Raw genomic sequence first — 23,928 nt, 5'->3', positions numbered from 1 at the left:
AGATGAATATCGTGAGATATTCAAGGATATTACAGAAAGTCTTGGAATATCCCAGTTTCATTTCGCACAGGGGAATGAATACTTTTACCTCAAATCCACTATGATAGTGTGATTTGCTGATATACTTAATGTATAGGAATTTGATATGTATTTGTTTATTGTTTTTCATTTTAAAGAGAATAAAATAGCACCCAGTTTTTTGTGAGGAACTTTTATAATTAATCCTCCTTTTTAAATAAATATGACCTCCCTTTACACCTGAAAGCCTTCCCTGTTAATCAAAGCATAAAATGTATTTTGCTAATTTTGCTGTATCAGTTGTCTATCAAGTATAGTTTAGTTAATGATATCCTTAGTAATGTCAATAAATACTTTTATTCCCTAGGAGGACAATTTTTAATAATAATTGCAGTATTTATAGAAAATGCAATCTTTATATGTTTAACATATTGTGCCGTTTTTGTGGGTGGAGGAACATGATGCATAATGAAAGTGCAGGGAAGGGGGATTCCACACAAGTTTATGCTAAAAAAAGTCATGCTGGCTCCGGTTTTAGGCAGTGCCTAAATCTATATATTAATTAACTCTGTAACCTGATAAAACTAGAGCAAAACAGTGCTAAGCCCCTCATAATCGTACAGGAATCGAACGATCAAACACGCGCACGACGATTTCCCCTGATATAGCCGGATCAAGTTTTTACGGTGTAATACAGACAATAAAGTTATAAAAAGGCCTAATTGGCTTCAAGTCGGTGTGGTGTCGTGTGTTATATCAGTAAAGGCGACCGGAAGGGAAATTAATTACAAGTAATACAGGCAATTACCAATTACCTGGACAAGGAGGAATTGGAAGTTGATAAATTACAGGCTATTTTGGAAGCAGTGAAGAATTTGTTAAATCAAAGCCTCAGTTTTCTATGCGAAGAGAGTTTAAGATTGCCGGTCAGATTGGCTCAATAAAGATCAATAAAGATCACCTCAGCTTTTCAAGTCTAGTACATCAAATTGAAGCCGGCACAAGTAATGGGTATACTGAGAAAGAAATTATGGGAGCTGTCAGAAAAGCAGTTAACCCAGGTCTTTGTTTGAGAACGGGTAAACAGGGTTTGAATTTAGTCCAGACAAGAAGAATGTTGAGGGCACATTAAAAGTGCCACAGAGCTGTATTCACAGCTGACAACAGCCGTCCAAGCCTCTAGTGAGTCCCCTCAAGATTTTCTTGTCATTCTGCTTGATCTGAGACAGAAAGTATTATTGGCATCCCAAGAAATAGAATCAGAATGCCTGGACGATGTATTGGTATATAGAAAGACATTTTCCCAGCATTTGGCTGATATAAAGCAGGTATTAATTAACCTTAAGGAGCACGGTATCAACTAAAACCGTCTAAATGCGAACTATTTAGGCGGAAGGTGAGTTACTTAGGAGAATCATATCAGCATTAGGATAATCATATCAAATCATATCAACAAGTGGTTATAGTATGGATCCGGCGGACACAGCAGCTATCAATGCACTGAAAGAGAAAAGGCCGGCCACTGTGGGCGAGATGAGAAAGATTCCGGGTTTCCTTGGATATTATCGACAGTATATCAAGGACTTCCCGCGTCATGCCAAATCACTGTACGACTTAATGTCACCCCCCGAGGAAGTCCAGGACCAGATGTACCAGAGAAGAAAGTCTGTGTCAGGTAAGAACACAAGCCAGCTATTCAACAAGCATCCAGTTAACTGGCTTCCGTGTCACCAGCAGAAACTTGAATTTCTGATCTCCCAGCTGGCATCCCCGCCTGTTATGGCCTTTCCAGACTTTCCAGAGAAGCCTTTCATATTGCATACTGTCGCGTCTAAAGACGGTCTCGGCGCCGTACTTTATCAGCAGCAAACATTCGGTCTCAGGGTTCTGGGATATGCTTTAAGGACATTAACGGCCGCAGAGAGGAACTATCACCTCCACGCAGGAAAGCTAAAGTTCCTCGCTCTTAAATAGGCCATTACGGAGAAGTTTCGAGACTACCTTTACTATGCGCCTTCATTCACAATCTACACAGACAACAACCCATTGACCTATATGTTAACCACGGCTAAGCTTAACGCAACAGGTCACCGGTGGGTAGCGGAGTTAGCGGACTATAACTTCACTATCAAGTACCGCCCGGGGACGATGAACATCGACGCAGATACGCTGTCTAGACTACCACTAGAGCCGGAAGATGACCTGTTGCACTGAAGAAATGGACAGAGCGAGTGTGATGGCAGCGATGCAGCCTATGGGTGAAGACAGAGAAAACAATAGTCCGTGGGTCAACACAGTCACCTCAAGGTATGGCGAAGTAAGCGCGGAACCAATTACGACGCAACTACGATTCCAAAAAATGACGCCAAATGAGATACTAAAACACCAGCAAGAGGACCCGGTTATCGAGAAAGTCATGGAGTACAAGCTGAAAGGACTGCATCCATCCCCTAAGGACCGGAAGTATTGGGACAGCGAAGTACGTACTCTTAAGGGAGCTGAGTAGGCTCAATATCCATGGCGACGGAACACTTTGGCGAGAAACAAAGACAAGAAGACAGTTGGTCCTCCCATCAAAATTCAAACCACTAGTTTATGAAGAGCTGCACCCTTGGAGATTATTGCCATTGATTTCCTCCATCTAGAGAAAAGTTCCCGTGGAAATGTGTACATCTTGCTTTTCGTGGACCACTTAACAAGATTCTGACAGGCCTACCCAACAAGAAACAAGTCGGCCCCGACGGTGGCGAAGAAGATCTATGATGATTTAATACCTCGGTTCGGGTTTCCATCCAGAATTCATCACGAGGGCAGGGAATTCAAAAACAACTTGTTTCACCAACTACACAAGATCAGTGGAGTTTCCAAATCCTGTACGACACCTTTTCACCAGATGGGCAATGGCAAGGTGGAAAGGATGAACAGGACCCTCCTGTAGATGCTGAAGATACTCCCAGAATCAAGGAATTGGGACGAATCCCTGAACAAGATGATCCACGCCTATAACTGCACGAGACACGAGGCCACTGGGTATAGTCCATACTTTTTGTTTTTTGGCAGAACACCACGGATACCCATTGATCTGCTCTTTGACTTGAAGCCTGACAAGATCGTATAAAGTAAAGAGGAGGAGGAGGACAGTCGGAGTTAAAGTAAGGGAAATAGAACCGAGAGACCACAGCGGAAGCAAAATCCTCCGGTTAGGTTGACGTACGATGAGGTTGGACAGCCAAAGTATTAACTTGTTGGAACAGGAGTCTGCACATTACAACCTGATTATACTCGTACTGAACCACAGCAGTACGGTCATGCTGAATATAATTCAGGAAGTTGCCCGTACGGGAAAGGCGGAATCAACGCGCAGTCGTCTGCCGTACCAAGTACGCGTGCGGGTGGGTTTGGTAACGGTGATGGAGGGGTCTTTGCGTTACAGACCCTCAGGGGAGTAACGCACTACTACCACAGTGCACCATTTGTATACTAACTCGTCAAATAAAACTGGGAGCAACACTTCCTGAAGTTCTTTTGCAAGATAAAAGTAACGGATGAAAGCAACGGTTGAAAGTAACGGAAGAGATTGCAAGGAAATAACAGTTGTTATCATTATTTCTCAAGTGTTACAAGCATTAATGTTGAGGGTGGCGTAAGCAACAAACGAAAGAAACCCAAGGCGAATAGGAGGGTGAAATAGGTTACGGAACAGCCAGCAAGAACTTTATGTTTGTTAGTTCAGAACATTTTTTTTCCAGAGACGTATTGTCTTTTTAAAGTCGCGATATTAACTTTATCAAGTTTATCAAAGACGGTGTGCTGAGCTTTTGTAAGAACTGACCACTCTTTATCAAGCTGTATTATGCATAGCTGAGGAAATTAGCTCCTCTGTTCGCGATAGTTACCATGTTATAAGTATTGTTAATGATATTGTAACTGATATTGTCGGGACGCCAATTATTTTTTTGGCAGAGTATGTAGGGGCGGGTGTTACATATAATAGCATAAATAGATATTGTTGTTTACTTTGCACTTATGTGAATAAAATAATAAATGTCATCAACAAAGGAAACAATTATATTTTTAATACAATGTGATAGCATATTATGGTTGGTCAAAGCCATTTTTAAGATATTTCAATTTTAAAATATCTATCTATCGCGGATGTCCACCGAATTGGATCAAGTTTTACATTTCTTAGCACGGATGACAAGTCGAGAAAAATGGAGCACCTTTTAAGGGTAAGTCATTCGTGTCAAAAACAGCGCGATAAGAAGGGCCAATATTCATGTGCGTGTGTTGTATTGTTTAATGTTTAAAGTCACTGGAAGATGTATTTAAATGCTTAGGGTTTAAAGATATGAGGTAGGAGAAATATTAGCCAGGTTCGATAAACAGTGAATTAAATTGTCTGAGTATTAGTATCATTTACAAAACTGGGACACTTGTCGTGATTTATAGAGAATGTCCCTATTTACGATAGGCATGACCGGGTTATTCTAGAAAAATGCAAATGTGTGATTATATTATGTTAAGGGATAGACTTTTTTATATTTATAGTGGGGGGGGGGGGGGGTTGACAAATACCAACAACAATAGGAAAAGCAAGAGCAAAATTTTCAGAAAACAAAGCCATTCTGACAAAAAAAAAAACGGTAAAGATTTCAGCCGAATAAACATTCGCGCATGAAGTAATACCACAACAGAGGGTGCATGGGATGGCAGAGCTCCAGGAAAATTTCACTGCCCCAAAAAGCGATAGCCGATAATTCTGTACCCCTGGAATACTCGTCTAGTTAAAGCAGCATTGGAAAATTTCACTGCTCCAAAAAGCGATAACCGATAATTCTATTCCACTGGAATACTCGTCTAGTTAAAGCAGCATTGGAAAATTTCACTGCCCCAAAAAGCGATATCCGATAATTCCATACCCCTGGAATACTTGTCTAGTTAAAGCAGCATTGGGAAATTTCACTGCCCCAAAAAGCGATAGCCGATAATTCTATACCCCTGGAATAGTCGTCTAGGTAAAGCAGCATTGGAAAATTTCACTGCCCCAAAAAGCGATAGCCGATAAATCTATACCCCTGGAATAGTCGTCTAGTTAAAGCAGCATTGGAAAATTTCACTGCCCAAAAAAGCGATAGCCGATAATTCTATACCCCTGGAATACTCGTCTAGTTAAAGCAGCATTGGAAAATTTCACTGACCCAAAAAGGCGAGAGCCGATAATTCTATACCCCTGGAATACTCGTCTAGTTAAAGCAGCATTCGAAAATTTCAATGCCTCAAAAAGCGATAACCGATAATTCTATACCCCTGGAATAGTCGTCTAGTTGAAACAGCATTGGAAAATTTCACTGCCCCAAAAAGCCATAACCGATAATTCTAAACCCCTGGAATAGTCGTCTAGTTAAAGAAGCATTGGAAAATTTCACTGCCCCAAAAAGCGATAGCCGATAATTCTATACCCCTGGAATACTCGTCTAGTTAAAGCAGCATTGGAAAATTTCACTGCCCCAAAAAGCGATAACCGATAATTATATATCCCTGGAATACTCGTCTAGTTAAAGCAGCAATGGAAAATTTCACTGCCCCAAAAAGCGATAGCCGATAAATCTATACCCCTGGAATAGTCGTCTAGTTAAAGCAGCATTGGAAAATTTCACTGCCCCAAAAAGCGATAGCCGATAATTCTATACCCCTGGAATACTAGCCTAGTTAAAAGCAGAAATGGAAAATTTCAATGCCCCAAAAAGCGATAACCGATAATTATATACCCCTGGAATACTCGTCTAGTTAAAGCAGCATTGGAAAATTTCACTGCCCCAAAAAGCGATAGCCGATAATTCTATACCCCTGGAATAGTCGTCTAGTTAAAAGCAGCATTGGAAAATTTCACTGCCCCAAAAAGCGATAGCCGATAATTCTATACCCCTGGAATACTCGTCTAGTTAAAGCAGCATTGGAAAATTTCACTGCCCCCAAAAAACGATAGACGATAATCCTATACCCCTGGAATACTCGTCTAGTTAAAGCAGCATCAAAAAATTTCACTGCCCCAAAAATCGATAACCGATAATTCTATACCTCTGGAATACTCGTCTACTTAAAGCAGCATTGGAAAATTTCAATGCCCCAAAAAGCGATAACCGATAATTCTATACCCCTGGAATAGTCGTCTAGTTAAAAGCAGCATTGGAAAATTTCACTGCCCCAAAAAGCCATAACCGATAATTCTATACCCCTGGAATACTTGTCTAGTTAAAGCAGCATCGTAAAATTTCACTGCCCCAAAAAGCGATAAGCGATAATTCTATACCCCTGGAATACTCGTCTAGTTAAAGCAGCATTGGAAAATTTCACTGCCCAAAAAAAGCGATAGCCGATAATTCTATACCCCTGGAATAGTCGTCTAGTTAAAGCAACATTGGAAAATTTCACTGCCCCAAAAAAGCGATAGCCGATAATTCTATACCCCTGGAATAGTCGTCTAGTTAAAGCAGCATTGGAAAATTTCTCTGCCCCAAAAAAGCGATAGCCGATAATTCTATACCCCTGGAATAGTCGTCTAGTTAAAGCAACATTGGAAAATTTCACTGCCCCAAAAAAGCGATAGCCGATAATTCTATACCCATGGAATAGTCGTCTAGTTAAAGCAGCATTGCCACCAGCTCACTGTTGGCAGACGGAAACCTCAACCGGCAAAAGACGAAAGAATCTATTAGAATCCGCGCTATTTAACAGACCATCCGCTCTAAATTATCAGTCACCTCCTCAAAGAAACTTCTAATAGGCACACTGCTTTTACAATTTTGTAATATTTTTCGCGTACCATTACAAATGATTGGAGATAGTTACGTAATCTACCGGAAGTAAGCTGGTGGCATTGCCGCTTAACCAGCCTCACAAGTGGTATAATTTTATAGAGAGGCCACTCCACCACAACAACCAGCCTCACAAGTGGTATAATTTTATAGAGGCCACTCCACCACAACAACCACCCTCACAAGTGGTATAATTTTATAGAGAGGCCACTCCACCACAACAACCACCCTCACAAGTGGTATAATTTTATAGAGAGGCCACTCCACCACAACAACCACCCTCACAAGTGGTATAATTTTATAGAGAGGCCACTCCACCACAACAACCACCCTCACAAGTGGTATAATTTTATAGAGAGGCCACTCCACCACAACATCCACCCTCACAAGTGGTATAATTTTATAGAGAGGCCACTCCACCACAACAACCACCCTCACAAGTGGTATAATTTTATAGAGAGGCCACTCCACCACAACAACCACCCTCACAAGTGGTATAATTTTATAGAGAGGCCACTCCACCACAACAACCAGCCTCACAAGTGGTATAATTTTATAGAGAGGCCACTCCACCACAACAACCACCCTCACAAGTGGTATAATTTTATAGAGAGGCCACTCCACCACAACAACCACCCTCACAAGTGGTATAATTTTATAGAGAGGCCACTCCACCACAACAACCACCCTCACAAGTGGTATAATTTTATAGAGAGGCTACTCCACCACAACAACCACCCTCACAAGTGGTATAATTTTATAGAGAGGCTACTCCACCACAACAACCACCCTCACAAGTGGTATAATTTTATAGAGAGGCCACTCCACCACAACAACCACCCTCACAAGTGGTATAATTTTATAGAGAGGCTACTCCACCACAACAACCACCCTCACAAGTGGTATAATTTTATAGAGAGGCCACTCCACCACAACAACCACCCTCACAAGTGGTATAATTTTATAGAGAGGCTACTCCACCACAACAACCACCCTCACAAGTGGTATAATTTTATAGAGAGGCTACTCCACCACAACAACCACCCTCACAAGTGGTATAATTTTATAGAGAGGCCACTCCACCACAACAACCACCCTCACAAGTGGTATAATTTTATAGAGAGGCCACTCCACCACAACAACCACCCTCACAAGTGGTATAATTTTATAGAGAGGCCACTCCACCACAACAACCACCCTCACAAGTGGTATAATTTTATAGAGAGGCAACTCCACCACAACAACCACCCTCACAAGTGGTATAATTTTATAGAGAGGCCACTCCACCACAACAACCACCCTCACAAGTGGTATAATTTTATAGAGAGGCCACTCCACCACAACAACCACCCTCACAAGTGGTATAATTTTATAGAGAGGCTACTCCACCACAACAACCACCCTCACAAGTGGTATAATTTTACAGAGAGGCTACTCCACCACAACAACCACCCTCACAAGTGGTATAATTTTATAGAGAGGCCACTCCACCACAACAACCACCCTCACAAGTGGTATAATTTTATAGAGAGGCTACTCCACCACAACAACCACCCTCACAAGTGGTATAATTATACAGAGAGGCTACTCCACCACAACAACCACCCTCACAAGTGGTATAATTTTATAGAGAGGCCACTCCACCACAACAACCACCCTCACAAGTGGTATAATTTTATAGAGAGGCCACTCCACCACAACAACCACCCTCACAAGTGGTATAATTTTATAGAGAGGCTACTCCACCACAACAACAACCCTCACAAGTGGTATAATTTTACAGAGAGGCTACTCCACCACAACAACCACCCTCACAAGTGGTATAATTTTATAGAGAGGCCACTCCACCACAACAACCACCCTCACAAGTGGTATAATTTTATAGAGAGGCTACTCCACCACAACAACCACCCTCACAAGTGGTATAATTTTATAGAGAGGCCACTCCACCACAACAACCACCCTCACAAGTGGTATAATTTTATAGAGAGGCCACTCCACCACAACAACCACCCTCACAAGTGGTATAATTTTATAGAGAGGCCACTCCACCACAACAACCACCCTCACAAGTGGTATAATTTTATAGAGAGGCCACTCCACCACAACAACCACCCTCACAAGTGGTATAATTTTATAGAGAGGCTACTCCACCACAACAACCACCCTCACAAGTGGTATAATTTTACAGAGAGGCTACTCCACCACAACAACCACCCTCACAAGTGGTATAATTTTATAGAGAGGCCACTCCACCACAACAACCACCCTCACAAGTGGTATAATTTTATAGAGAGGCTACTCCACCACAACAACCACCCTCACAAGTGGTATAATTTTACAGAGAGGCTACTCCACCACAACAACCACCCTCACAAGTGGTATAATTTTATAGAGAGGCCACTCCACCACAACAACCACCCTCACAAGTGGTATAATTTTATAGAGAGGCCACTCCACCACAACAACCACCCTCACAAGTGGTATAATTTTATAGAGAGGCTACTCCACCACAACAACCACCCTCACAAGTGGTATAATTTTACAGAGAGGCTACTCCACCACAACAACCACCCTCACAAGTGGTATAATTTTATAGAGAGGCTACTCCACCACAACAACCACCCTCACAAGTGGTATAATTTTATAGAGAGGCCACTCCACCACAACAACCACCCTCACAAGTGGTATAATTTTATAGAGAGGCCACTCCACCACAACAACCACCCTCACAAGTGGTATAATTTTATAGAGAGGCCAATCCACCACAACAACCACCCTCACAAGTGGTATAATTTTATAGAGAGGCCACTCCACCACAACAACCACCCTCACAAGTGGTATAATTTTATAGAGAGGCCACTCCACCACAACAACAGGGTACAGATATGCAACTTTATTCATCCACGAATTTATATACGCTTACAGAAAACGCGAAAACACCGTTGCATTGCAAGTTTACAAATATTGCTACTCTTTAAAGCAGTCACATATCGAACACGATAGAAGCGAACAGACCCCCCCCCCCCCCCCCCCCCCCCCCGTCATGCTGATCCAATTCAATAATTTTTTTGGCACCTTTTGATCTTTGATTCACGGGTTTTGCCGAATACATTCATATTAAAAAAGACAGCAGGTATTCAAGTCGTTCTCCTATCCCTGATGTTTTGCATCATGTTACTTTGTAGCGATGTCATTATAGATCTAATTATAACGCACTTACCCTCATTTTTGTTGCTTCCCAAAAAAATTGAGCTATTTCTTTTGTCGCGCTCTCCTGGTTCAAACTGAGCAATCGCTTTCAAATCTGTTTTGTTGCGAATTAAAAAAACCCATACATTTATTCGTTCCTTTAATTCATTATATGCCGGGCATTTTATCAGTGTTGTTCCTCGTCCTCGACTTTGACCAAGCATATTGGGCACGTTTTTCGTTCAGGGGTTTTGTGTCGTCCTGTTTTCATAGCTAGTTTGTGGTTGCTTAATAATGCACACTAGCAACATAACGACATGGGCGCGAGCACTATGTTTAGCCCGTCATAACAACATGGACATCAGGACATAAAAGAAAAAACATGTTTTTTTAATCTTATGTCGTTATGTCGAAGATAAGAGTGCGCGCGCCCATGTCGTAATGTCGATATGTCAATGGTGTGCACTGGGCATAAACTTTGTGAACGCAATTCTGTGATTTTAACTTTCCTTAATGTTCTCAATTTGGTTTTATGTCGAGGGTCTTTCTATTCATAGTTATTAATTTCATTTAACTTGTTGTTCTATATATGTCAGACTCTGTCTTAAGATTTTTTTGTATTTCTGCGTCGGGTGTGGTTTACCATACCTTAAATATATTTAATTTTGTGTTTTTAAAATTCTTTTTTTCCGGTACGGTCTAAATTTCTTAGAACCCCCAATATTTCAATGCTCTGCATTTTGCTTGAGTTCGCAAAGGGAGTCAACCAGCCTCCCCCAGGCACGCATTTGAGCTTCGATATTTATTTAGCCCCAGGAGTTATCTAATAAATTCTGATTGCTTTTCCTCACCTTGTACCTTGCTAATATCGGAGTCCCTTCCCCTTCCCTCTACGCAAAGACACACGTGTTAGGCATCGTTCTTAATTTTTAAAAAAGAAGTAAAAAACACACACACAACTTGTACGTGGTTATCTAGACCAAACGACATATTGTTTCTAACAGCTTATAGGAATAATTATTAAAATTAACAATTTGCATTTGTGTTATAATATTCGGGTATATATACTCGAGATGTACACGTTTTTAAATAAGGTTGGACTAAAGTAACGTGTGCCGTAACCCTTGCTAGCGGGTTTTCACAGCATGTGATATTTTGTGATTTACATGCTACCCAAGATGCACCGCGGGTCACATCACAAGATGGTGAAGCGTTATTCAAAAATAGATTAATTTCATGACACAGTACCAACTAACAAATATTTACACGTCTTTATGTCTATTGTCACTTTACAGGCATTCAAAGCTGTATTCAGTCCACCACCTCGTGAAACACCTCCATTTCGTCGGGTGTGAATGTCCAGGTGCCAGCAAAGACGTCACACTCGCCATCAGATGGGGCGCCCTGGGGACGAGCATACGTGCGTGAAAACGTATGGGACCCTTCATTACCCCCCGCGTTGTCAGCGATAAACAGGTCATGATCACCACCAAACACCGGACCGCATCTTGTGTAGTCACAAATGGCGTTTCTATCTGGCGTGCGCCTCAATGACAACTTTTCAGGGCGGTAGCCATTCTTGTTACACAGCGTGAACAAGAATGACTTGGTGGAGGACTGGTATCCTCGGCCACTCACTTTGAAGAACATAAAACAAAATGCGTTATTTTTATAATAAAAACTAGAATAAAAAAAGCAAAAACCGTGCGAACTCGTATTATTAAAATTCAATGAAATTGAGTCCTCACCCCTAACCCCGAAGAAACATCTTTCCAAAAGGAACAATTGACTGTTGCTAGATTTATCTATATTTGTACGAGTAATAAGCACTAATTTATAACACCTTTTATAGGGGCCGAAATACCTAGTGTCAGAACATGAAAAAAAGGTTTTGAAACAAGCCCCTCCTTCTAATCGAGCAGATTTTGTCAAGACCCCAGGGGCTTATTAGAGATTTCATGGAGATTTATTAGATGCCGTGTTCGCAAAAAGTTGACCAAAAGAAATAGAAATACAGTCCTACCACATTTTATATAATACCTAGTATCTCCTCTGATGAAAGAATAGGAATGTCAAGCTATTTTACTGTAAAATACATCTAAGGATGGTGATTGAATTGCCGATGGGAAAAAGATACAATTGATCGCTTACCCACAACCCTTCAATGGAGCTTAGAGTGATATTTTTAGTCAAAACAACGGTAAAAAATAATCTCTATTAATTAACATAAGATAAAAAGCAAAAATAATCAAAATTATTTCCCATTGTATGAATTAATGTTAGGGGCACAAGCCGGGATCCTTAAGACGGAGATGAAGACGAAGGCAAGGCTGGCGTTTTTCAATGCTTTCCAAATGTTTGGCCACAGCAGCAGCATAAGTACAGAATTAGGCTCGCTATATTTATACCCTTGGACCAGACAGATACCCATGTAGTGGTCCCACATGAAAGGAAATATGTAAAACAATCTTGAATGTAAAACAATTCAAGAGGAAACGGAGAAAATTTGGCAAAATGAACCAATCAGACAAAAGCGTGATGGCGTGGGAAATCACAGAGTTGGTCTCTCGTCCCTGCGTATTTACAGAATAATCTATGAAGTCAAAGTAACTCTAAAATAACACTAATGATTAAGCAACGTTTAAAACTTAACTGCGCATACTGAAAGAGCGCGTGTCTACAACAGTTTCCCCTAATTGAAATAACGATACAAGTAGAGATGTCTAAACCAAGGGGTGAGGGCGGTGGCATACAATTTAGAAAGAATTTAACTGTTCGCCACGTATAAGAAAAAGTACACTCCCTGGATTTAGACGCACCAAAAGGTCATCGATGCGGAGGGTCCACGGGCGTGCTAAAATCTAGACTAAGAAAACCATCAATTGTAAACAAAATCTTAATTATCCTTGAAAGATAAATAAAACTTCAAGATAGGAACATGAAATACTAGACGACAATAATCTATAACCATAATAATATGACAAACCGTCCTATAACATACCTCCCTTGTCAACCTTGTGTTTGTCCCCAAACACGATAAATTATGAAACGATAATTAGAAAGATTATCGAAAGAAAAATAAACTTGGCTCCTAAGATCTTCCTTCTGCCGGCTTCTCTCTGGATACTCCGACATAAAACTGCTTTCGGGAGAATCGGAATTACAGTATTGCGATGTAGACACGAAACTGCTTTCTGAAGAATCTGAATTACAGTATTGCGATGTAGACACGAAGCTGCTTTTGGAAGAATCTGAATTACAGTATTGCGATGTAGACACGAAACTGCTTTCGGAAGAATCTGAATTACAGTATTGCGATGTAGACACGAAACTGCTTTCGGAAGAATCTGAATTACAGTATTGCGATGTAGACACGAAACTGCTTTCGGAAGAATCTGAGTTACAGTATTGCGATGTAGACACGAAACTGCTTTCGGAAGCATCTGGATTACAGTATTGCGATGTAGACACGAAACTGCTTTCGGAAGAATCTGAATTACACTATTGCGATGTAGACACGAAACTGCTTTCGGAAGCATCTGAATTACAGTATTGCGATGTAGACATGAAACTGCTTTCGGAAGAATCTGAATTACAGTATTGCGATGTAGACACGAAACTGCTTTTGGAAGAATCTGAGTTACAGTATTGCGATGTAGAAATGAAACTGCTTTCGGAAGAATCTGAATTACAGTATTGCGATGTAGACACGAAACTGCTTTTGGAAGAATCTGAGTTACAGTATTGCGATGTAGACATGAAACTGCTTTCGGAAGAATCTGAATTACAGTATTGCGATGTAGACACGAAACTGCTTTCGGAAGAATCTGAATTACAGTATTGCGATGTAGACATGAAACTGCTTTCGGAAGAATCTGAATTACAGTATTGCGATGTAGACACGAAACTGCTTTTGGAAGAATCTGAGTTACAGTATTGCGATGTAGACACGAAACTGCTTTCGGAAGAATCTGAATTACAGTATTGCGATGTAGACACGAAACTGCTTTCGGAAGAATCTGAATTACAGTATTGCGATGTAGACACGAAACTGCTTTCGGAAGAATCTGAATTACAGTATTGCGATGTAGACACGAAACTGCTTTCGGAAGAATCTGAGTTACAGTATTGCGATGTAGACACGAAACTGCTTTCGGAAGAATCTGAATTACAGTATTGCGATGTAGACACGAAACTGCTTTCGGAAGAATCTGAATTACAGTATTGCGATGTAGACACGAAGCTGCTTTCGGAAGAATCTGAATTACAGTATTGCGATGTAGACACGAAGCTGCTTTCGGAAGAATCTGAATTACAGAATTGCGATGTAGACACGAAACTGCTTTCGGAAGAATCTGAATTACAGAATTGCGATGTAGACACGAAACTGCTTTCGGAAGAATCTGAGTTACAGTATTGCGATGTAGACACGAAACTGCTTTCGGAAAAATCTGAGTTACAGTAGTGCGATGTAGACACGAAGCTGCTTTTGGAAGAATCTGAATTACAGTATTGCGATGTAGACACGAAACTGCTTTTGGAAGAATCTGAATTACAGTATTGCGATGTAAACACGAAACTGCTTTCGGAAGAATCTGAATTACAGTATTGCGATGCAGACACGAAACTGCTTTTGGAAGAATCTGAATTACAGTATTGCGATGTAGACACGAAACTGCTTTTGGAAGAATCTGAATTACAGTATTGCGATGCAAACACGAAACTGCTTTCGGAAGAATCTGAATTACAGTATTGCGATGTAGACACGAAGCTGCTTTCGGAAGAATCTGAATTACAGTATTGCGATGTAGACATAAAACTGCTTTTGGAAGAATCTGAATTACAGTATTGCGATGTAGACATAAAACTGCTTTCGGAAGAATCTGAGTTACAGTATTGCGATGTAGACACGAAACTGCTTTCGGAAGAATCTAAATCACAGTATTGCGATGTAGACACGAAACTGCTTTTGGAAGAATCTGAATTACAGTATTGCGATGTAGACATAAAACTGCTTTTGGAAGAATCTGAATTACAGAATTGCGATGTAGACACGAAACTGCTTTCGGAAGAATCTGAGTTACAGTATTGCGATGTAGGCACGAAACTGCTTTCGGAAGAATCTGAATTACAGTATTGCGATGTAGACATAAAACTGCTTTCGGAAGAATCTTAATTACAGTATTGCGATGTAGACATAAAACTGCTTTCGGAAAAATCTGAGTTACAGTATTGCGATGTAGACATAAAACTGCTTTCGGAAGAATCGGAATTACAGTATTGCGATGTAGACACGAAACTGCTTTCGGAAGAATCTGAATTACAGTATTGCGATGTAGACACGAAACTGCTTTCGGAAGAATCTGAATTACAGTATTGCGATGTAGACACGAAACTGCTTTCGGAAGAATCTGAATTACAGTATTGCGATGTAGACACGAAACTGCTTTCGGAAGAATCTGAGTTACAGTATTGCGATGTAGACACGAAACTGCTTTCGGAAGAATCTGAGTTACAGTATTGCGATGTAGACACGAAACTGCTTTGGGAAGAATCTGAGTTACAGTATAGCGATGTAGACACGAAACTGCTTTCTGAAGAATCTGGATTACAGTATTGCGATGTAGACACGAAACTGCTTTCGGAAGAATCTGAGTTACAGTATTGCGATGTAGACACGAAACTGCTTTCGGAAGAATCTGAGTTACAGTATTGCGATGTAGACACGAAACTGCTTTCGGAAGAATCTGAGTTACAGTATTGCGATTTAGACATAAAACTGCTTTCTGAGGAATCTGAGTTACAGTATTGCGATGTAACACGAAATAAATAACAGAAGTAGTAGGAATGTAATTGCGCTAAGATATTCAGAGTTTCTTTTTTATTTCTCGATTTTAGTAACACCTCCTTTAAGGGTTGTCCAAGGAAAAATCTTGTAATTATGTAAAAACATTTTCCTGCACCAAACAGAAAAATTAACGAGCTCACCTCATGTATTACCATGGTAGCTGCTAACAAACTATATCTATATTTGTCGATCCAATCCTTTCATCATATGACTTAATACATATTGGGTGGAAGGTGGCTTAGGAAAAAGTACTGCAAGTCTTAAGTTAAAAGTTCATGGTAATGAACAAAAATAGGTTAAATGGTTTCTTTTTACAAACATGATCGGACATCTCGACCCTCATACCCTGCTACGACCCTTCTGGTATCCATTAGTGTACTCACTTGTCCACGCTACGTCAGAGTAGCCACCAAACACGTATCTTCCTCCAACACTAACGAGTACGATGTTCGGCGCTTTGCCGTCGCATTTTTCGTGGAAGGTCCTGGCAGCCCAGCCATCTCTCTTTGCTGAGAAACATCTGACCCAGCGACTCTTGGGACTTTGCTGCACGGGCTTCAGGAATCCCAAGAGATCTCGGAGGTACTCTGGACCTTTGCCGCTGAAGATGGCGGACTGCTCAAGACCTACAAACGGAGTTACACCATCACCAGATAAGTAACCAATACTCTTTTTATCAAAAAGGCACAATTCCTTATCCTCATCATGTCTCAAACAAATAAAGTCAGTGTATATGTGTGTCACCCAAAGGGTTAGTACAAATTGTTGCTGCTGTTGTTGTGTGGTCGTACAAAGTCCTGCCCCAAATCAAGATTCCTAGAGTATTCTGGGCCCAAAGTTCCACCATCAGGATTGGATTTGTGTCAAAAGACACTCTCTGTCAATTACAGAAAGGATTAAAATCCCTTCGCCGAAAACTACACCATCACCAGATAAGTAACCAATATTCTTTTTATCAAGAAGGCAAAATTTCTTATCCTCATCATGTCTCAAACAAATAATGTCTGTCTAATAATTCCACTGTGTGTTACCCAAAAGGTTAGTATAGATTGTCGCTGGATGTTGTTGTGTGGTCGCTCAAACTCCTGCCTCATATTCAAGATTCCTAGAGTATTCTGGGCCCAAAGTTCTATCATCAAGATTGAATTTTTGTAAAAGGCATAGCTCTGTCAATTACAGAAAGGATCGAAATCCCCTCCTGAAAAAAATGTATACATAGGACAATCATCGAAATGTCACCAACGCTGGACTTGATCACCATTATTATTACGGATAAACCTAACCCGTAACCACCTTTTGCTTGTAGAACTACCATTCAGCAAAAGATCTACAACTGAATTGCTTTTTATCAAGAAATATTATAAACAAAGACTTGTGATTTATGGTATGCTTTTATGTATTCTACTCGTCGCGAAATGCCCCTTGCTCACGAATTGAGCTCAATCTTGCTCAATTATATTTAGATTAGAACTGCGGCTTTGCTCCCTTCGGTGGCTGCCCATAACATAATAAATAGGAATAATACATACGGGGTATACATACTTAGAAAACCTACATGAATGGAAGAACAAAAATTACTTTTTACATTATCATGAGATAAGGCATCGAATTACTGGGGTAGAAAAAAGCAGTCAACGTGGAAATTAATTTTCTTTGTGAGGTTTGATAGCAGAGGATTACAGTTATTTATAATCAGGACACAACTGTATTAGATAATTTACCTGTATGCTCAACTGAGATCTTCTTTGTCAAAGAACCCCAATACTTCTCATCCACTTCTAGACGAACTCCACCCTCCGTACAAGGCTGATCCACGGGTTTCTCTGCTAGACTTGATAGCTGGGATAGCACTTCTTTCCTGATGGACAAGACATCCACATCATTTGCATCCCTGCACATTCTCTCAGCAAACTCCAAACTGCTACGAGCACTTGCAAGTCTCATGGATAGAGTCTCTCTCTGGGCAGTCAGCTGCTTCTCTTGCTTTTGACAAGCTGACTCGATCTCCCCTCTAAGATCTGATCGCATCTTCTCAAGAGTACCTATCTGCTTATCAATGAACGCATCCAGATCCCTTCTGGTCGCACGTTTATTTTCCTCGATATGTTGTTGAGCCTCTTCTACCAATGCCATCGCCTGTTCAATGTCGGTGAGTTTTGATGCAACTTTTTTTGCTCTTCCCAATATTTCTTCTTTCTCTCGAGAGATAACATCACTTGTGAAAAGGTTATCATGATTTTTATGATCAACAACGGTGCAGTACCGGCAAATTACTTCCTTACAAGATTCGCAAAACAGTTTCAGCTTTTTACCCTTATGTTTGGTGCAGAAGGAAGCCTTGCTCATTGCAAGTAACTTTCCGCTTTTGATCTCATCAAGACTGAGGATAGTGTGGTGTTGCACTGGTCGAAATCTCTTATGAGTCGAGATGCACTGCTCACAGACAAAGTGATCGCACTCGTTACATCTCCCTTGGGCAGGCTCACCACTATCACACGATTCACAAGCTGGTTTCTTCTTTGAGTCTTCAGATGTCAACAATAGAACAGAGAGAATACTGTTGATCATGAAATTCACCTTCAAACTCGGAACATCTGCTGGGGAAATCTAGAACAATAATCAGTAAAATAGAGTTATAACGGAGTTTGCAATAGGTTTCAGGGGAGGGAGGGCTTTAGAACATAGCTACGCTGGGATGTATCTGCATTGTTTTAATATAAAAATCAATTTTTTTTATCTTTAAACAGTTTAATACTCATAAAGTGTTAAAAAATGGAGCCACATTTCTTGTGAGAAGAATTCAATTCCGCTTTTCTCTTTCGAAATTTCGTTGAATCCATTTCTTCGGTAAAGCAAAACTTTTGTCACACAAAGTTGTTCCAGGTCTCATTAAGTAATGGATGTATTTTTGATATGACAGATTACCTGGAATTCCGACTTACAGAGGGGGCACACAAGTTTTCCTTTCCCTTCAGAGTGCACTGCCAGCTCTTCCAGGCAGTGCCGACAAAATGAGTGCAAGCAAGGGAGCACTCTAGGATCGTTGAAGTGCTCTATACACAAAGAGCATGTCACCTCATCCTCGAGGCGCCTGCTGGCGGATGTTGCCATTTCTTCAAGAAAAAAACTAGAAGAGCATAAGAAAATGGTTATTCCATTGCTACTCATATCAGCAGTACAAACACAAACAATATATCTCTTATTCTCTTATTTCTTTATTTTCGCTGGCGGATGTTGCCATTTTCACACAAAACAATTAGAGCATAAGAAAACGAGTTATTCGTTTTCTACTCATTTCAATAACCACAAAGCAGAGACATTCACATTTCTCATGTGAAGTTTGCAACCCCAAACACCTCATGTGGGATGTTGTAGCAGAGTGAGGTGACATCAATTGTGACAAGAAAACATGTGTCTGGTAGTGGTGTGGGGAGGGAGAGGACTGTTTGTAGAAAGTGTGTGGTATCCTTGATGTAGGACGGGATGTGGGGTACAAATTTCTTGAGGTAGTGGTCAAGAAAGATTGAGAGTTTTTCGGTGGACGATTGGCAGCCTGAGATGATTGGGCGGCCAGGGGTGTTGAGTTTGTGAATTTTGGGTAATATGTAGAACAGGGGTGTGTGGGGGAGTAGGAAATCATGAGTGTGCTCATCGATAATGTTGTCTTGAAACAATTGATGGGTGTACAGGGAAATGTCTTGTGAGAGTATGTGGTCATGGGAGACGGCAGAATAATAATTGGTGTCGTTGAGTTGTCTGTGGGTTGTATGTAGTATGTAGCCATTGGTGTGGGTAGTAGGGCACGTTCTGTGGTAGGTGTGGGGAGGAGAGCTGGGAGGTGAGGTGCAGTGTGGTGTGGTGGGGGTGTGGGGGTGCGGTGTGTTATGAGGTTGGTGGCTAGGGCTGTGCCCTCACTTTACCGATTCTACACACAGTGCTAGCCATTTTCACCATTGTTTCCTTTCATCGTATAACAGCGCTTTTATTTTGTTATCAGCATTTTCGCAACACTCATTCTACCTCTATTATTTGTTTAATTTCACCTGCCAATCATACCGCAACTAGATACCCCATTAGATGCATACCTCCACCCTCACTATACGCACCTCAGTTACTGCTAACTACATTTTCTCTCAACAATTAATAAAAAAAAATTCTTTACTTATATGCTATTTTTTCACACCTACATATCACAAACATTTTAACCTACACTACATATTCATGTCACAATATCCTTCCATTCAACATTAATTACACTCTTCATTTATTAGATTTCACTAATTTCTACATCACCTTCTCACATATCCGCAACATAAACACTCGCCACCATTAACCGGTCACAACTGTTTTAATCCCCACATAATACCATATCTACTACATTACCTCCTCCACTCAACACAATAATCCCTCATTCACAACTCTCTTTACTATTTTTGGATACCCCATTTCCTAAACAACCTTTACTCGTTATCTTATAATCCATAATCTTAACCACCCCCACGTTTCTTAATAACCCCATGACCTCTCTCTCTCACTTCTCACACTCCAATTACACAATCATTAATCACATTTCACCTAATCCTACACAACCACCTCTCATCACACTAAAATTATCACCATCATTTACACCATAACCCTCTTCATCACTACTTTAATCTACACACCATAACCACTCTACACTATCTCACAAGCCTATTTCCACCACCCTCCTACATCACCATACTAATTATCATACCTACTGCACCCTCACACCCTATTAGGCCCCTGCTAGGTACGAATACCCGATCCCAAACACAAAAAAACAATATTGTCCTTGTAAATAAAATGCTAGTAATGACAACAAGAATAGATCATAACAGATACTTGGATTAAGCTATTTTATGGGAAGATAAATCTATGGAATTTTCAACATTGGCAAAATGACTGTTTGTACCTTCACGCTTGGTCTATCATTTGAATCATGGGAGCACCCAAGGGTAAAAAATAAATGGAATGTTTGACAAGGGATGCCTCAAATATCAGAATACATTAGTTTTAAAACTCCAAGTGTAAAAGACTTCGCAAAATGCTTCTTGTATTGGAAAAAAATGTTACAATATGTAGACATCCTGCGTTGCTTTGTACTAGCACTTTAGATCCCGCGGGTCTTTTGTATTTGTCAGTTTATTGCTATGGACCTATCCGTTTGAAATGACCAGATAAACACATCAATTATATTTGGCTATGAGGTTTATCATTGCCTAAAAGATTCATCTTGAGTAAGCGTTTCTTTTAAAACTAGCTGTACCAATCTTTGATGTACAGCTTTGTTACATTGACAGCTCAAGACATTGGGTGAGATAACACATAAATATCAAATATAGATTGCCAATTAATATGCGAAATACAAGGTTTGGAAAAAAAAGTATATTTTCTCTCTAAAACGCCTTAAATACCTTTCGAATTTCCCGAATAACACATAAAGGAACAGTTAATAGTTAAAATAGGGTGTAAATACGCGATATAAATACCTGTTTCTAGTCGAAATCTTCTCAGACTAATCTCAACTTACAATGGAAGCGTCTGCTCAACCCTTCGGGAAAGACGCAAAGGAATCCAGACCCTAGTCCCCCACGCAGTCACTCAGACCGCCGCCCTCTGTCACGCAAGGCGGGCTCAGAAATGACATAATAACAAACTAAACTGCTAAACAAAACAGAAAAAACAGCGGCGTTGTAACAGTAGATTTGTTCCGGCAAGGGGATTTGTTGTGGCGTTTGGGACATTTTAAGGCTGAATATGTTGTTAACGATGTTCTTAAATTTTATAATACCCAATGAATGATTAGAAAGAGAATCACAGTAATGATCAATAGTAATAATAAGGTTGTTACTATGAGGGGGTGCCCCCTATGAGCACAATTTCATTCAGCATTTTAGAAAGAATCAGGAATAAAAAAGAAAACAATTGTCTGCTATCTGAGCCTCAGCATGTTCTTAGCATGTTCTTATTCGACTTGGTGAAATCTCAGGCTGGGCGTTCTTATAAAAAAGAGTGTATGGGTATTTGTGTTTAAAACAGAAATATACAAGAACAAGAAAATGGCAGCGTAAGAGACCGCAATCCATACCAGTTAAATACAAGTTTCAAAAGATATTCCGATGTCATTAAAAACAAAAATATTCATATCTCATGAACGAAACACCACCATGAACGAACACATGACAACCAAATGTAACATCAATGACAAACCAGTCGCCCAATGTGAAAGGTTGTAATGTTTTTGCGAGGTCCAAAACCGTCGCCCTGGATGGAATAGAATTATAAGAAAATTAATGGCGAGGTCCCAAACCAGTCGCTCAACATGAAAATTGAAATGACACATGTTGCGATGTCCAACCCATCGCAAAACAGACTGTAAAAACATGAAAAAACACGGCAAGCCCCGCAAATATTGGATACAAAATTAACTCAACTATACTTTACCGCCATCGTGCAACCGAAACCAAATGAGTATGAGTACAAGGTAAGTAATTTCCCCGTTCTGACTTTAGTGCTTAGAATCTCCGTAAGAAATGAAATCCACGGCTTTCGGGCATCTCGCAGGGGAGTCCAATTTCTCACTGTGTTTAGGTCACAGCTCGTAAGGTCGGCACTTGAACACAACGATGCCAGCAAATTGAAGCAAATGGGCGGAAACAAAGTCTAAAGTCACCAGGACACTGCGAAGACGCCAATGAGAAGGGATGGCCGTGACAGTGAATGGACGTTAAAAAGATGAAGTTTATCTTGTGTGGTGGTGTAGTGTGCTGGGAGCTCAAAGATGAAGTTTATCTTGTGTGGTGGTGTAAGTGTGCTAGGAGATCAAAGAAGAAGTGTATCTTTTGTAGTGGTGCTAGGAGCTCGAGATGGGATCGCCGCAAGCAGAGATGAGAAGCGAATGAGTATATCCTCCTTGTAGACCTTAACTTTATAAGACACTGGACCAGTCTGTCTATCTATAACCCCTGGCAACCACTTAGGTCCTGTAGAGTAGTTCCTAGCTAGTACAGTCTGACCTTCAATTAAGTCTCCCCTTTCCCTTCCTTCTTTAAGGTGCAGCCTCTTGTTTTTTTTTCTACAGTCTTTCGCACATCAGGCTTGAGGGAATCTATCCTTGACCTCAATATTCGATCCATTGGCAGTACAGCAGGAGGCTGCCCTGTGGTTTCACGAGGAACATTGCGATAAGCTGGTAACAAGTTATCACCCTTTGTTTGTAGTGAAACTTTCTCTTTGAACACGGAGATGCCCTTCTTAAATGTCTGCACGAACCACTCCGCGAGTCCATTAGAAGACTCAGTCTCTAAGCTTTGGTGGTACAATTACTCTGATTCCCCACCACAAACATTCTTCATGGATAGAAAGTTCATGTCCAAAGTTCCAATATGGCTGTAGCTCACTAACCTCACTAAGTCGTGGTGACCAACCGTCGATAGCTGCTTGTAGTACTTGGGACAGCACAGGGTCTCGACGCGTCTCATTCTTGATTTCTTCTGCGGACACTGGTAAGTCATGAACCTGACTCATATGAAACATACCGACAGTATCATACTCGTTATCATCTCTCAGTTGTCTAAAGTGGTAGCCTAGACAATCCGTCTGCATTGCCGTGACTGCTAGTGTTTTTGTATACAATGGTGTAGTCTAAACCACTCAAGAAAACTGCCCAAGTGCTGTATGCGTGCAACGGCTGTAGCTGGAATAATTGTAACATCAACATCAGCATCACTGTGTTTTGTTAAATGATCCATTATTGCATTGTCATCACAGCTTCCTTGTCTGGACATTTCTCTCCCTCACAGTCATCCCGCTTGGATTCACAGAGTGGACTTTCCTACTAGAATTTTTCTCTTGATGTCCCGAGCGACATGCCTTTGAAATATGCCCTCTCTTATTGCAACTGTGGCAGAATTACTCTTTAAATCTGCACTTGTCTGACAGGTGCGATTTGCTACCACATCTGTAACAACTCTCCTCCCCCCCCCCCTTAGGTTTACTGTGATGAGACCTGTCTTTGGACTGGAGCTTGTT

General features: G+C 40.7%; 1 protein-coding gene across 3 annotated transcripts; it reads right to left on the bottom strand.

Annotated features, from left to right (window-relative positions):
• Positions 1-10,937: 10,937 nt before the first annotated feature.
• Positions 10,938-21,481, bottom strand: LOC5504148 (tripartite motif-containing protein 45). 3 transcript variants are annotated; one of them, XM_032372430.2, is made up of 5 exons: positions 21,387-21,481; positions 18,802-19,003; positions 17,598-18,483; positions 16,260-16,502; positions 10,938-11,665 (listed from the first exon to the last, which is right to left on the bottom strand). In XM_032372430.2, the coding sequence occupies exons 2-5, from the start codon at positions 18,985-18,987 to the stop codon at positions 11,340-11,342; spliced, it is 1,641 nt and encodes a 546-aa protein (XP_032228321.1). In that variant the 5' UTR covers positions 18,988-19,003; positions 21,387-21,481; the 3' UTR covers positions 10,938-11,339. The 3 variants fall into 3 exon arrangements, with proteins under 3 accessions (XP_032228321.1, XP_001625084.2, XP_032228323.1); XM_001625034.3 differs by having other exon boundaries at positions 18,802-18,989; positions 21,387-21,459; XM_032372432.2 differs by lacking the exon at positions 21,387-21,481 and having other exon boundaries at positions 18,819-18,961.
• Positions 21,482-23,928: the final 2,447 nt, after the last annotated feature.

The sequence above is a fragment of the Nematostella vectensis genome, chromosome 14 (genome assembly GCF_932526225.1).
Source record: "Nematostella vectensis chromosome 14, jaNemVect1.1, whole genome shotgun sequence".
NCBI lineage: Eukaryota > Metazoa > Cnidaria > Anthozoa > Actiniaria > Edwardsiidae > Nematostella > Nematostella vectensis.
The sequence above is the reverse complement of the archived record's forward strand: the minus strand, read 5'-3'. Positions and strand labels throughout refer to the sequence as shown.

What these genes read in the sequence shown, in the direction of transcription:
- LOC5504148 (XM_032372430.2), bottom strand. Translation starts at nt 18,987, where the DNA reads ATGGCAACATCCGCCAGCAGGCGCCTCGAGGATGAGGTGACATGCTCT. An exon ending in TCTGTAAGTCGGAATTCCAG is followed by an intron (nt 18,484 to 18,801) that starts GTAATCTGTCAT and finishes TTATTGTTCTAG; the next exon opens with ATTTCCCCAGCAGATGTTCC. An exon ending in CTCTGACGTAGCGTGGACAA is followed by an intron (nt 11,666 to 16,259) that starts GTGAGTACACTA and finishes TGTTCTTCAAAG; the next exon opens with TGAGTGGCCGAGGATACCAG.